Source organism: Mesoplodon mirus (assembly GCF_964341445.2).
Source record: "Mesoplodon mirus genome assembly, chromosome: 4".
Classification (NCBI taxonomy): Eukaryota; Metazoa; Chordata; class Mammalia; order Artiodactyla; family Ziphiidae; genus Mesoplodon; species Mesoplodon mirus.
In genome coordinates, this window is record NC_138979.1 from 81,204,881 (window position 1) to 81,217,772 (window position 12,892).

Below are 12,892 nucleotides of genomic sequence, written 5' to 3' on the forward strand. Positions count from 1 at the left end.
CTTTAAAATACTGTTTACTTTAAAATACTATTTTATTTATACTCATGTCTGAAAAAAAAGTCTGTATTATCATGTTCACGTACATACCAATATTGGAAACAGAGTTTGTTAACAAATCACACCTAAATTTTATGAAGAACGCACAACATTGACATGGATTGGTTATAGATAGAGTGGAAGAACAAACCATTAGCTATAATTTTCAGTTTAGGTAGAGAGCAGCCCCCTTTGAGAAGAATCAAAACAATTACTAACCTGCACCCATACTGCAAAATACTATATACATAAGAAAGTGATTATACTGATTTTATTGCTAAGCTGTTTTATCGGTCTCACATTCAAGGCACAGAAATGAAACAAAATGTGAAGACCACGATGTCCTCATTATGAGTCACAATGGAAAGGCTCAGCTGCATCCTGCAGGCCTGGGATTATTGTATGATAGGGAGCCCTTGATGGCTTAAGTGGATCAACAGACTGTTTTGATTTTGAGCCATGGGATGGGAACTCATCCATATTTGGTGTGTGAGCCGACTCCACGGGGGCTAGGATAGATGGAGCCATTTTTGTGGTAACCTCAGACCCAACTACATAAGAAAAGACCCTAAGCAAAGAAATATCACTGTCTGTCCGGAAAGTCTAACTGTTGACTCTTTCTTGAGTATGAGCTGGAAAAGGGGCCCCTCTAGAGAATCTGGATACAAATATTATTGCGGTCTAAAGACTGCTGGGTGGAGGTCGTGTCTGTTGTCACAAAGAGGAGGAAAGTATTGAAACCACTGTCAGATTAAGAACCTTCCACAACGAGTCTCAGTTCTTCAAATAATGGAGCAAGTTCCTTTCCTAGGAGCAGTTAGCGCTGTATTGGCATTGCTTTTGGCTGTGAAACTCACCATCAAAGGCAAATGATTTCAAGATTAAAACATTTTTTTTCAGTTTTATTGAGATATAATTGACATACAGCACTGTATAAGTTGAAGGTATACAGCATAATAACATACATATATTGTGAAATGATCACCACAATAAGTTTAGTTGGCATCTACCACCTCACATAGTTACAAAAACATTTTTTTTACCTTGTGATGAGAACTTATAGGATCTACTCTCTTAGCAGCTTTCAGATCTATCATACAGCAGTGTGAACCTATAGTCATCATGTTGTACATTACATCCATGGGAGGTATTCATCTCGTAACTGGAAGTTTGTACCTTTTGACTGCCTTCACCCAATTCCCCCCTCCACAACCCCCTGCCTCTGATAACTGCAAATCTGATCTCTTTTTCTATGAGTTTGGTTTTTCTAGATTCCACGTATAAGTGAGATCGTACAGTATTTGTGTTTCTCAGACTGACTTATTTCATTTCACGTGATGCCCTCATGGTCCATCCATGGTATTGTAAATGGCAGGATTCCCTTCTGTTTTATGCCGACTAGTATTCCATTGTGTGTGTGTCTGTGTGTGTACATGTGTGTTTGTGTGTATCACATTTTCTTTATTTATTCATCTGTTGTTGGACACGTAGGCTGTTTCCATGTCTTCGCTATTGTAAATAATGCTGCTGTGAACCTTGGGGTGCAGATATCTCTTCAACATAGTGATTTTGTTTCCAAAGGCAAATGATTACATGGAACTACCTGGTAGGTGTTAAGGTAGCAGGTAATACTTTTGCTGTTTGAGAGTCCGAGCTTGCTCCCTGGTCTGTTGCAATGCCCTGGAGCATTTTTGTTGGCCACTGTAATAATGGGCCCTCTATCTCTATGTGACACAGCGATAGCACGGGGCCCTTTCACACATGGTAATTTTTTTAAGGAATTCCTTTATTTTTATTATTAATTAATTAATTAATTTATTTATTTTTGGCTGTGTTGGGTCTTCATTTCTGTGCAAGGGCTTTCTCTAGTTGCGGCAAGTGGGGGCCACTCTTCATCACGGTGCGCGGGCCTCTCACTATCACGGCCTCTCTTGTTGCAGAGCACAGGCTCCAGACGTGCAGGCTCAGTAGTTGTGGCTCATGGGCCTAGTTGCTCCGCGGCATGTGGGATCCTCCCAGACCAGGGCTCAAACCCGTGTCCCCTGCATTGGCAGGCAGACTCTCAACCACTGTGCCACCAGGGGAGCCCCACATGGTAATTTTTAATACAGGAATCACTTAAGGTTCCCCAGGCACCTCCATGCCTCTCCTCCACCCTGATTCTGGGCAGAAACTCAGGGCTCAGCAAGTCCATTCATATTAGTCTTTCATCCCAGATCATCCACGGTAATGACCCCTGTATCCCACAGGATCAGTCTCCACAGCCGGGTTTCTGCTTCTGGGGCTGCTGGCTTCTCTCTGCTGTCACTTTGGGGACAGCTTCAAAGACAGGTTCCTCTGCAAGCCACTGCCACATGATTCATGACCTCAATCTGATCTCTTTTTTTAAAAAAAATATCACTGTCTTACTTTCTGTTCATGGTGTCTAGAAATGCAGTTGATTTAAAAAAAAAATCCAGCAACCTTATTAAACTCTTATGAATTCTAGTAGTGTAAATGGGGACCTTTTGAGTTTTCTATGTAGATATATCACTTGAGACTAATAAGACTGCCTCCCTTCCCCCCAGGTCCTTCAACATTTTATCTCTCTCTTGGCCTCTTAAGTCATTGTTAAATAGAAGTGATGATAATAGGCATCCTGTCTTGTTTTTGATCTTAAAGGATGTGCTTTCAATATTGACACTAAGAGCAGTGTTTGCTGTAGGGTTTTGTAGATTTTTTTCCCCCAGGAAGCTTCCCTCTATTCCTAGTTTGCTAATGTCAAATTTTATTAAATTCTTTTTCTAGCTCTGTTGAGAATATTATACTTTCTCCTTTAATCTGTTAAGGTGGTGAACTTATATTCATAGATTTTTTTTCTAATATTAAACCAACTTTGCATTCCTGAGATAAAGGAGCTTGGTCATGGTCATGTTATCTTTTTATTCGCATTGCTACTTTCAGTTTGCTGTTATTTTGCTTAGGACTTTCTTGTTTCTCGTAGTGACTGAGATTGGTTTGTCATTTTCCTATTTTGTAATATCCTTGTCAGGCTTTGGTAGAAGTTTTACTAGCTTCATAAAACAAGTTAGGTCGGTTCCTTACTTTCCTTTTCTCTGGAATAGTTAGTATCAGATTAGAATTATTTGCTTCCTAAATGTTTAGTAGAATATGCTAAAACTGGCTGGACCTTGATGCTTTCTTTGCTTGAAGATTGGAAAAAACTACTGATGTCCAATTCTTTGAATAGTCACAGGACTATTTAGTCTTTGTCTATTTATTCTTGGGTCAGTTTGGATGGGTTGTATTTTTCTGGGATTTTGTCCATGTCGTGTAAGTTTTCAAATGTATTGTCCTAAGGTTATTCACAGCATTCTCTTTTTTATCATCTTTTTATTCTTTGTCACATGTGTAGTCGTGGTCCCCTTTTCATTCTTAATATTGATTTTGTTTGCCTTTTCTCCTTTTTCTTGATCAGTCTGGCTGGACGTTTAATTTTATTCATCTATACAGAGAGCCAACTTTTGGTTTATTTGATCCTCTCTATTACATTATCATTTTCAATTTCAGTTGATTTCTGCTCTTCATCCTTAAGCTTTCTTTGAGTGTGTTCTGTTCTTTTTTTCTAACTCCTTCCATTGCATATTTAGCTCCTTCATTTTCAGCCTCCTTTTCTGGTGTAAGCATTTATTCTGTAATCTTATCTACTTCAGCTGCCTTCCACAGGCTTTCCTTATCACTGCCAGGTGCTATCCTGCTTCCCTGTTTGTTGTGAAGGACAGACTTCGAGTGGTTCATGTGAGAAGTTGGTGCTGTTTGTGAGGATGTGAGTGAACTTGGGGGTGAGTCACTGGACAAAAGACCACTCTAGTCCTCAGGCCCAAAGATGATTGACCATTTAAAAAGAACAGGTCATAGATTTTATTACAGATGTAATGTATGGTATAGAAATTACGGATAAGAAAAAGGGAAAATAAAACCACCTTTAATCTCACTACTTAACGATAACCACTAGAGTGTGTGTGAGTACGTACCCGTGGAATTTTCTTTTTTACAGAAATAGGACCATGTTACACGTGCTGCTTTGGAACATTTTTCCACCCGAACAGCGTATCACAAATGACTTTTCAGGTCAATACGTTTGAAAGAACAAGAATTTTAAGGCCAATTTTATGTTGGCTTTAGCATTTTTGAGAACTGCTCTGTCTGCACGTGATAATCTGTTCACAGGTCCTCGTCTTTCCTGTTTAGAGACGGCTCCAGTAAATTTTTTGGTTCCCCCTGGGAGACAGACTACATTTAAATCGGTCGGATGTGGCTGAATCATGGCCTTGGGTGGTTTTATGAGTGAGTGCAAAGAGGAAAATCACGTTTTTGGCGCCCGGGCAGTAAGGCCGTAACCTGCCTTGTATTACACGTGCAGCTCTCTGATAACATCTCCTGACTTAGAGCCCGTGAGCATCAGCCAGGCAGGAAGTGGGGTGGAGAGAAGGCAGGCAGGGCAAGGTTTCCGTGGGCAGCCCTCCTCCCAGGCTCCCACGCCACTGAGATGTCACAACGCATGAGGTAAGGCCTCCGATGTTTAGGGCCAGATGTGGGGAGGGAAAAGAGTCTGTGGAAGTGAGTTTCCAACTCTGTACTTAAAAAGGCTAATTGGAAGAGAGAAATGATGGCTAAATGGAGTACAGCGACCCCTGGAGTTTTGAAATGGTTCCGTATTTCAAAAGGCATTTGCATCCTGGCTGCATGTGTTTTGAGCTTGGTTGGCCTAGCGTTCAGATGTGGCTGATGTTGTGGACCTCTGGGCCTCCCTGGTTTATCACTGGAGCCTTCTGTGACACCCTCCAGGTGTCCCCTGAGGCGAGGCAGATGCCGCTCTTCCTGCCGTTTGTCTGCTAGGTGCCACCAGGAGCCATGACAAGCGCAGCCCAAAGGTGTGCTGCTGGGAGGACACGCAGCTCCGGCCACAGTCCTGGTGTCCAGGGGCCGGGAGGGAGGGTGGGCTTGGTGCCTCTGCTTCTTAGGTGTATAAAAGATGTGGCCCGTGGGGTGCAGATGTGTGCCCCAGAAATGTCTGACTCCCACCCTCTTGTGGATAGGGCTTCCGGAGGGAATATAATTAGAAATGGATGAGATGTCCCCTGCACCTCTGGGGGCTGTGCCTGGCATCTTGGCTTTGGAACAAAAGGCGTTTGGTGGCTGTTTGCAGCCAGAGGGCCCTGGAGGCTGTGGTGGGAGAGGGAGAAAATGGACTTGACTTGCTTATCCTAGACTGAGGGCCGAGAGGTCAGGGTCCCCATGGCCACCCTATGGCAGAGACAAAGCTAAGGCCCTGCTAAGCACACTCAGGGCAGTGACTTCTAGAATCCTTGAGCTTGGAGGGCCCTTCAGCCCGCCCCACACTCCCTCATCACCTGAGGACGAGGAGTGTGGCTGCTAGAAGCGTCAGCGTGGGGACCTCTGTGGAGGCAACCGGTAACCTGAGCTTCTGGGGCCTGGAAGGAATCAGAGGGGACCTGGTGAACTGCGGGCTCCCCAGGGTGGCCGGAGCATCCTCCCTGGACCTGAAACGGCATCAGAGGCCATCCCCAAAGCAGTTTGAATAACTCTCTGCTGGCCCTCTTGCTTGTAGAATGCCAAGCTTATGTGTTATATATAAATGGGCATCTCCTGAGGCATTTTTGTTTCTCTGAAAAGCAATGTTGGCATTCTGGGGGCAGTTCTCAGCTGAGGTATCGTGCACCTTAAAACTATTTGAGTTTTATATCTATGAGGAGGGAGACTATGCAAACAGGAATTTGTGTGGCGATGAAAATTTACTGCTAGGTGATCCTGTTTTTCATTGAAGTATAGTTGATTTACAATGTTGTGTTAGTTTCAGGTGTACAGCAAAGTGATTCAGTTTCACACACACACACACACACACACATATATATCTGTTCTTTTTCAGATTCTTTTCCCTTATAGGTTATTACAAAATATTGAGTATAGTTCCCTGTGCTATACAGTAGGTCCTTGTTGGCTAACTATTTTATATTGATATATAGTAGTGTGTATATGTTAATCCCAAACTCCTAATTTATCCCTCCCCCCTTTCCCCTTTGGTAACCATAAGTTTGTTTTCTATGTCTGTGGGTCTATTTCTGTTTTGTAAATAAATTCATTTGCATCATTTTTTAGATTCCACATGTAAGTGATATCACACGGTATTTGTCTTTCTCTTTCCGACTTACTTCACTTAGTATGATAAGCTCTAGGTCCATCCATGTTTAAGTGAATCTGACTTAGTTTCCTGCCTACATGGACACACAGTTTATAGTGCTGTGTAAGGATCAGGCAAAGAAAAGGGGGAAAAAAAGGAAAACACACAAATAATCCTAACTAGCAGTGCTTTTGTAAAAGCTAGCCATGTTATTCAGTTGTTCTTTTTTGTGTTCGATGTCCTGGGATGAAAGTGGGAAGACTGCCGAGGGCCCCCCGGCACCTGGTGGTGTGGTCCTCACGTCTGTCTGTCTCAGGAGAACTCACACACGTGGCCCGGCTTCCTCCCTCGGCTTCTCCATTCCGTGGCTGCTGTGCCATCTTCCTGAGGTGTCCTTGTCTGCTGCACCGAGGGGTCAGCTGCCACTGTACAGGACAGGTGCTGAGACAGGTGCTCCCGTGTGGAGAGCTTTTTCTGCCAACAGACAAACTTCTTGTAAAACATGGGACAGGGACAGGTTGGGGCATGTCCCTCTCCTTCTCTGGGATGGCTGTAACCCAGCGTTGCTGTACAGGATGGTTGCAAATCAGAAGGGAATAAGCATGAGTCATGGCACCTAAACGTGCCTTTACTTCACCTTGAGTTTCCAGGGAGTGTGGGAGCGGGGTCTGCATGGACCACCTTTCTGGTTAATCTTAGTGACAAAGCAGGGATGTCAATAGCAGTTTGGCTGTTCTGGAGGAGGGAAAGGGCCCAGAGAGCCCTCTTAGAAATCTCTGCTTGTCATCTTCTACGTGCACCCAGCTCACTGCAAGTGCAGGATGGGTAAGCCTGGCCCTGCCTTCCGGGAGCTTGTGCTGAGGTGGGGGGTCCAGGAACATGGACTCTTATAAGAGGACCTTGTAAACGCCACAGGCAGGAAAGAACAGGGTGCTGTGGGCAGCCAGCAGGGGCACATCTCCCTGGCACCGCTTCCCAGAGGAGATGAAGCTTACAGGGGGTTTGGAAGGACCAGGGAGCGAGCCTGGAGCAGATTGACGGGCAGGGAGGAGTGAGGGCATTCGAGGAAGAAGTGATAGCATGTCGACAGGTGCGAGTTTGAGCGGGTGTAGGGCTACCCGGGTGAGCTGCAGCTGTGAGCCTGTCCCCCCAGGACCCTCCCCAGGGGAGAGCCTCAAAGCTTCATGGCCTCAGGGGAACAGCAGGATGAAAAGAAGAGGGCCGGGACTTTACAACCTTCCTCCTCACCCCAGTCCTCCTGTCGGTTTTCCCCAGAGCTTCCCGAGTCACAGTCACACCAGAGAGTCTGAAAAGGCAGCCAAGCCACACTGCTCAGACTTGAGATCCAGAGCTGGTGACCTCCGAGGTGCTGGCACCCGCCCAGGGAAGCTGCTCCCCGTGGGGCAGGCGAGCGCATCTGTTTTCTTTTTCCAGGAGCAGCCCTGGAGATTTAGTTCTGAGGAGGGAGCCCGCGGAATCAGATGTGCTTGATGGTTCGTGGTGGGCTCCCCTACTGCTCCGTCTCTACCCGCTGTGTGTGTGTGTGCGTGTGTGTGTGTGCGTGTGCATGCGCGCGCGCGCGTGCTCGCGTTTATTCCTGTAAACACAAGGAGTCAACAGCTGCACACGGGGATGGGGTGCAGGCAGGGAAGCTGGCATAGCATCCCGGGGTGTGCCCTTGGGGCATCCGGAAGATGGAGTTCAACAAAATAGCAATCTTGGGACACCTGCGAAGGTGTCATATACACACTACTATATATCAATATAAAATAGTTAGCCAACAAGGACCTACTGTATAGCACAGGGAACTATACTCAATATTTTGTAATAACCTATAAGGGAAAAGAATCTGAAAAAGAACAGTGCGTTGGCGGTATATAAAGTCCACATCTCTGCGAATTCTGACGGTCTGCTTTTTCCAGATTCAGCAGGCTCACGGTAGTCTGCTTTTGTTCATATGCACACCTGCTCTGGGTAGCTCTTGGGAATCGGGTCCCTTTACTCTGGTCCGATTCTTGGTTTTGGAAAGCTTTGCTGCTCCGTCTCCAGTCCCCTGGCCCTGACCCCTCATGCTCAACATTGAACTTGCAGCAGGATGCAGGGGAAGGCCTGACTGTGGGGTCAAGGCTGCTGGGAGTCTTAACATTTGAGGTCCTCAGGCTGCATCTGTAGAGTGGGGGTGTCTGGGCTCCGTGGATGTCAGTAAGCGGGGGTGAGCCCCCCTCTTCCTAGCCCAGAGGAGGGGGCATGTGGGTGATGCAAGAAAGCCAGGCTTCACAGCGTGGACATGGCTATGGGGATTTATCTTTTTCTTCCTCTAATCTGTTGAACAGGGGACCCTAGTGGTCAATACGAGGATACCCATGTCTATTTTTTTTTTAATTTGGAAATAATTTCAAACTTAAAAGTTGCAAAACAAAAACAGTAGAGAGAACACCCGGATACCCTTTACCTAGATTTTCCTACTTTAAAATTTCGCCTCATTTGCCTTATGATGGCTCTGTGTGTGGGTTCAGATTTTTTTTTTTTTTTCCTGCGGTACGCAGGCCTCTCACTGTTGTGGCCTCTCCCGTTGCGGAGCACAGGCTCCGGACACGCAGGCTCAGCGGCCATGGCTCACGGGCCCAGCCGCTCCGCGGCATGTGGGATCTTCCCGGACCGGGGCACGAACCCACGTGCCCTGCATCGGCAGGCGGACTCTCAACCACTGCGCCACCAGGGAAGCCCCAGATTTTTTTTTTTCTGAATCATTTTCTGAATGTGTTACATCTCTCATGTCCCTTTCCCCCCAGTACTTAAGTGTGTATTTCCTAAAAATAGGATGTCCATATCTTTCAGTAATTAGTTACCTGATATTTATATGTGGGATCATATAACGTTGTGAAAAGCAGTTTATTATTTTATAAGTTCTATTAAGTCCCCACTGTTTTTCCACGTGATTATGTAATGCCCATGTTCAAAGATTAATAGATGCTGGGGACCTCTCAGATTTTCCCTCCTTTTCTAAGTCCCTTTGGCTGATGTCTTAAATAGATTTAGTTTTTCAACTTTCATTCATTGTACAAATATTTCTTGCACTCCCTACAATTGTCTGACACTGTGCTTGGTGCTGGGGTTTAAATGTGAACAAGCTCCAACAAGGGTCTCACCTGCAGGGAGCTCCCAGTCTAAGCAAGAGACAGACACGAATCAGATAATTACATAAACCATAAACCAGGGGCCAGCAGGCTAAGGGCCCTGGGCCAGATCAGCCCACTGCCTATTTTTGTACTGCTCCTGAGCCAAGAATGATTTTTACTTTTTTTTTTTTTTTTTTTTTTTTTGCAGTACATAGGCCTCTCACCCTTGTGGCCTCTCCCGTTGCGGAGCACAGGCTCCGGACGCGCAAGCTCAGCGGCCATGGCTCACGGGCCCAGCCGCTCTGCGGCATGTGGGATCCTCCCGGACCGGGGCACGAACCCGTGTCCCCTGCACCGGCAGGCGGACTCTCAACCACTGCGCCACCAGGGAAACCCAGATTTTTACATTTTTGATGGTTGAAAAAGAATCGAAAGAAGAATAACATGTAAAAATTAAATGCAATTCAAACCTCAGTGTCCACAAATAAGCTTTTATTGGAACACAGCCATGCCAAGCATTTCCAGCAGCAGGGCTGAGCAGTTGCCACAAAAACTAGAGGACCTGCAAAGTCAAAAATATTTAGTACTCTCTGGGCTTCTACAGGGAAGGTTTGCCGAGCCCCGGTGTAAACACCCACAGAAGTGCTAGGAAGGAGGATTACAAGGATAAGAGAGGTGGTGTACTAGGGGTCTGTGTGGGGACCTAGAAAAGCATCCTGAGCTGGGAGCTGAGGGAAGGGAAGGCGTTACCTGGAGGAGTGGGTGTGCGTTCCAGGTAGCACGTTCAAAGGTCCTGGGGTTGAGGAGGGTGGCGTTTTCAAGGGCTGAAAAGGCAGCTTGTGTGGCAGGAATAGAGATGGGGGTGAGAGAGATGGAGGCGCTGCTGGAGGGGCACGGGGAGGGGTGTCAACTGCCCTGCTAGGACGGCGGCGTGGCCTGGAGGATGGTCGTGGTTAGGGAGGGGTCACAATGGGTGTGCGGCTCTGCAAGAGGCCACTGACTTGTTCTTCTTCTTTTAGGTAAAACCTGTTCTCCAGCGTGTTGGCATCCTGTGGCTGGTCGGCTGAAGCTGGGGGGTGTGAAGTATCTGGAAGCTGTCCTGTCCGAGGTGTTGAAACCAAAACAAACATTATTTATGAAACTCTGGCACAGTTGTGTGTAGAACGTTGGCTCCGAATGTCACTGCAGGAGACACCACCCTCTGGACGCTCCTTTAAAATGTCACCCTTTATTCCCTCCTCAAGAGGGCTTTTGCCTTGCTAAGGGGCAAGGGGAAACGTGCTGATTTAAAAAATAATTTTAAAGCAACTGCCGACAAAAGTAAAAGATATCAGAAGTTATCAAGAACCTAAGAAAAGCCTATATATTCAGCGACATATTTAGGGTTTCTGACAGTCTGCTCTCCTGGATCTACGAACTTTTAGATGTCTGACCCTTTGTGGTCTTTCTGGGCTTGGTCGAGTTCTGGCCTTTCGTTGGTGGTGGCTGCGTGAAAGTTCAGAGTGCAAGGGCTCAGAGCTGCTCAGCTTGTAGCAGATGTAAACACGTCCTGTGGCTCCTTTTCTTTTCCTTTTTCGAAAGGGTTCAGCAGAATTAGGCATGGCTAGCTCACAAAGAATTCTGAATATCAGGGAGAAACCTAGACCTGTGTGTGTGCATGTGTGTGTGTGTGTGTGCATGTGTGTGTGTGTATGTACATGTGAGATAATTTCTCCATCTCTAAAGAGAAAGTGTTTGGCAGCCTTTGCTTAGTAACATCCATTGTGTGTTTCTCTGCCCTATCAGCGTTCTACATTGTTGGTCTTAGAAATGGAATTTTAAAAAAATCACTGTGATAATTTAAATGAATGGTGATTTGGTTGGCTGAAAAAAGCCCACTGCCAGGGACTACGTTTGCAGTTGGTCCAGGCCAGACTGGCCTAGGAACCCACCTGGACCCAGGAGGTACTGCAGGAAGGCCCCTCGCACAGGTGGGGTTGGGTGGTGGCTTGGTGGTGGCTTATCTTGCAGCTCGAGTGCCACTTGCTGGAAGCAGGGCCTCGGGCTGACTTCTCAGGATGATAGAGGCCTCCCATTTCACTGTTTCCCCAGGGGTATTTGCTGCAACGGATATCCTTCTGCTAAAGTCTCCTAGCAGTGCCTTTGGGGGCGGGCTACTCAGTTCTCTCTGGCAAGGTGTTTTGTAATTTTTTTTATCTCCTCTTTTCTGGCATTCTGCAGGGTTTGCAAATGTGCCTGTTTATTGTCTGCTCCACTGCTTGGGATGAAAACTCTGGCCTTTCCCTATTCGACCCTATTTTCAGATTTTTCAGTTTCCTGGGAAGGGGCTGCCCTGCTTTGGGGTCCCCTCGTTCCCAAGGCCATCAGGGTGGCACTTTGGCCTCTGCAGAAGAGAGGGGCGGCCACTCTGAGGACAGAGTCCTGCTGGTCCTCGGCTCCCTCCCGTGATTTTGCTTCTTTTGTTGACTTTCCTTCTCCCTTTCTCCGCCCTGTTTGCCAGAGGGGTGGGCGTGCTTTATCTGTACCCTCCACCGTGTCCTCATGGGCCAGGGTGGTGACTAAACGGGATGGGCCGCCTAGCAGCTGTGCGCTGTCCGGACCTTTGAACTGGAACCGTGGCTCACACTTGCCTTTCCGACAACCGCGTCTGAACCATCTGCGGAGAAGCTGGATTCTTCTGCCTGATGCATGAACGCCGGCCTCTGTCTGCCAGGTGCTCATCACAGGGCCTGGCAGAGGTGGCCACCAAGAATGACCTTCCAGATGCCACAGCTTTGGCACTAGAGGCTCTTAAATAAAAAAACCCTTCTGGTGTGAACTGTGTATGCATCAGTTTGGAGGTTTTCTGAGATGGAGGCCAGCAAGGTGCCTTCCTTTGATGAGGGATGTGGGCCCGAGGCTCAGAGGAGGGCAGAGGGGGTGCCCAGGAGGAGGTACTGGGCCTGGGGCCGGCCTGGGTCTGAAGCTCTGGGTGCCTCAGTGCTGGGGCTCGGATCGAGCTCAGGGGCCAGGTCCCACTCAGGCCCCTCTGCCTCTAAGTCCTGCCAGAGTGATAAAGTTCTGTGGGATTCCAGAGGTGCAGAGAGAGCTGGTGGTGGTAGGGGGGCTAGAGGTCCCCTGTTGTGGGCAAGGCACTTGTGGTGACCGGTGCTGGGGAGAGTGGGGTCCCAGGCAGAGGGGAGAAAGGAGGGTGGGATGGGGACAGGAGGCTGCAGGAGACCTTCCTTTACCTGCATAATCCAGCTCCTCCTCTGCGAAGACAAGTTCCGTTTCTTAAAAGCAGAGTGAGTTGGGTCTCGGGGAAGCAAAGTTGGGCTGGAAGGAATATCGGACCTGGGTGGGATGACTTCCTTTCTCTAATGCTTCCTTCTTTTTGTTCTTTTCATGGGCACTTCAGAGGGGCCAACTTTGGGGTCCAAAGGGACAACGCTGTCCAAATGGATCCTACACCCCCAGCGTTACTGCCTTCCTCCCTCGGTGAAAGATTAGATGTTCCTTAGCTGGGGGCACCCCGATTCCAAAGACCCGGTTCCCGTTCTTTTGCGAGCATTTGGGG

At 47.4% G+C, this 12,892-nt stretch overlaps 1 protein-coding gene across 2 annotated transcripts in view; it reads left to right on the forward strand.

Annotated features, from left to right (window-relative positions):
* The window catches only part of FAM174B (family with sequence similarity 174 member B), a 33,508-nt gene extending 21,135 nt beyond the window's left edge, over positions 1-12,373 (forward strand). The window contains exon 4 of one of the 2 annotated variants that reach the window (XM_082619391.1): positions 10,356-12,373. In XM_082619391.1, the coding sequence (XP_082475517.1) occupies positions 10,356-10,359 (4 nt within the window). In that variant the 3' untranslated portion in view covers positions 10,360-12,373. The remainder of the gene's footprint in view (positions 1-10,355) is intronic. The other variant, XM_082619392.1, reaches the window with a different exon arrangement.
* The last annotated feature ends 519 nt before the right edge of the window (positions 12,374-12,892 follow it).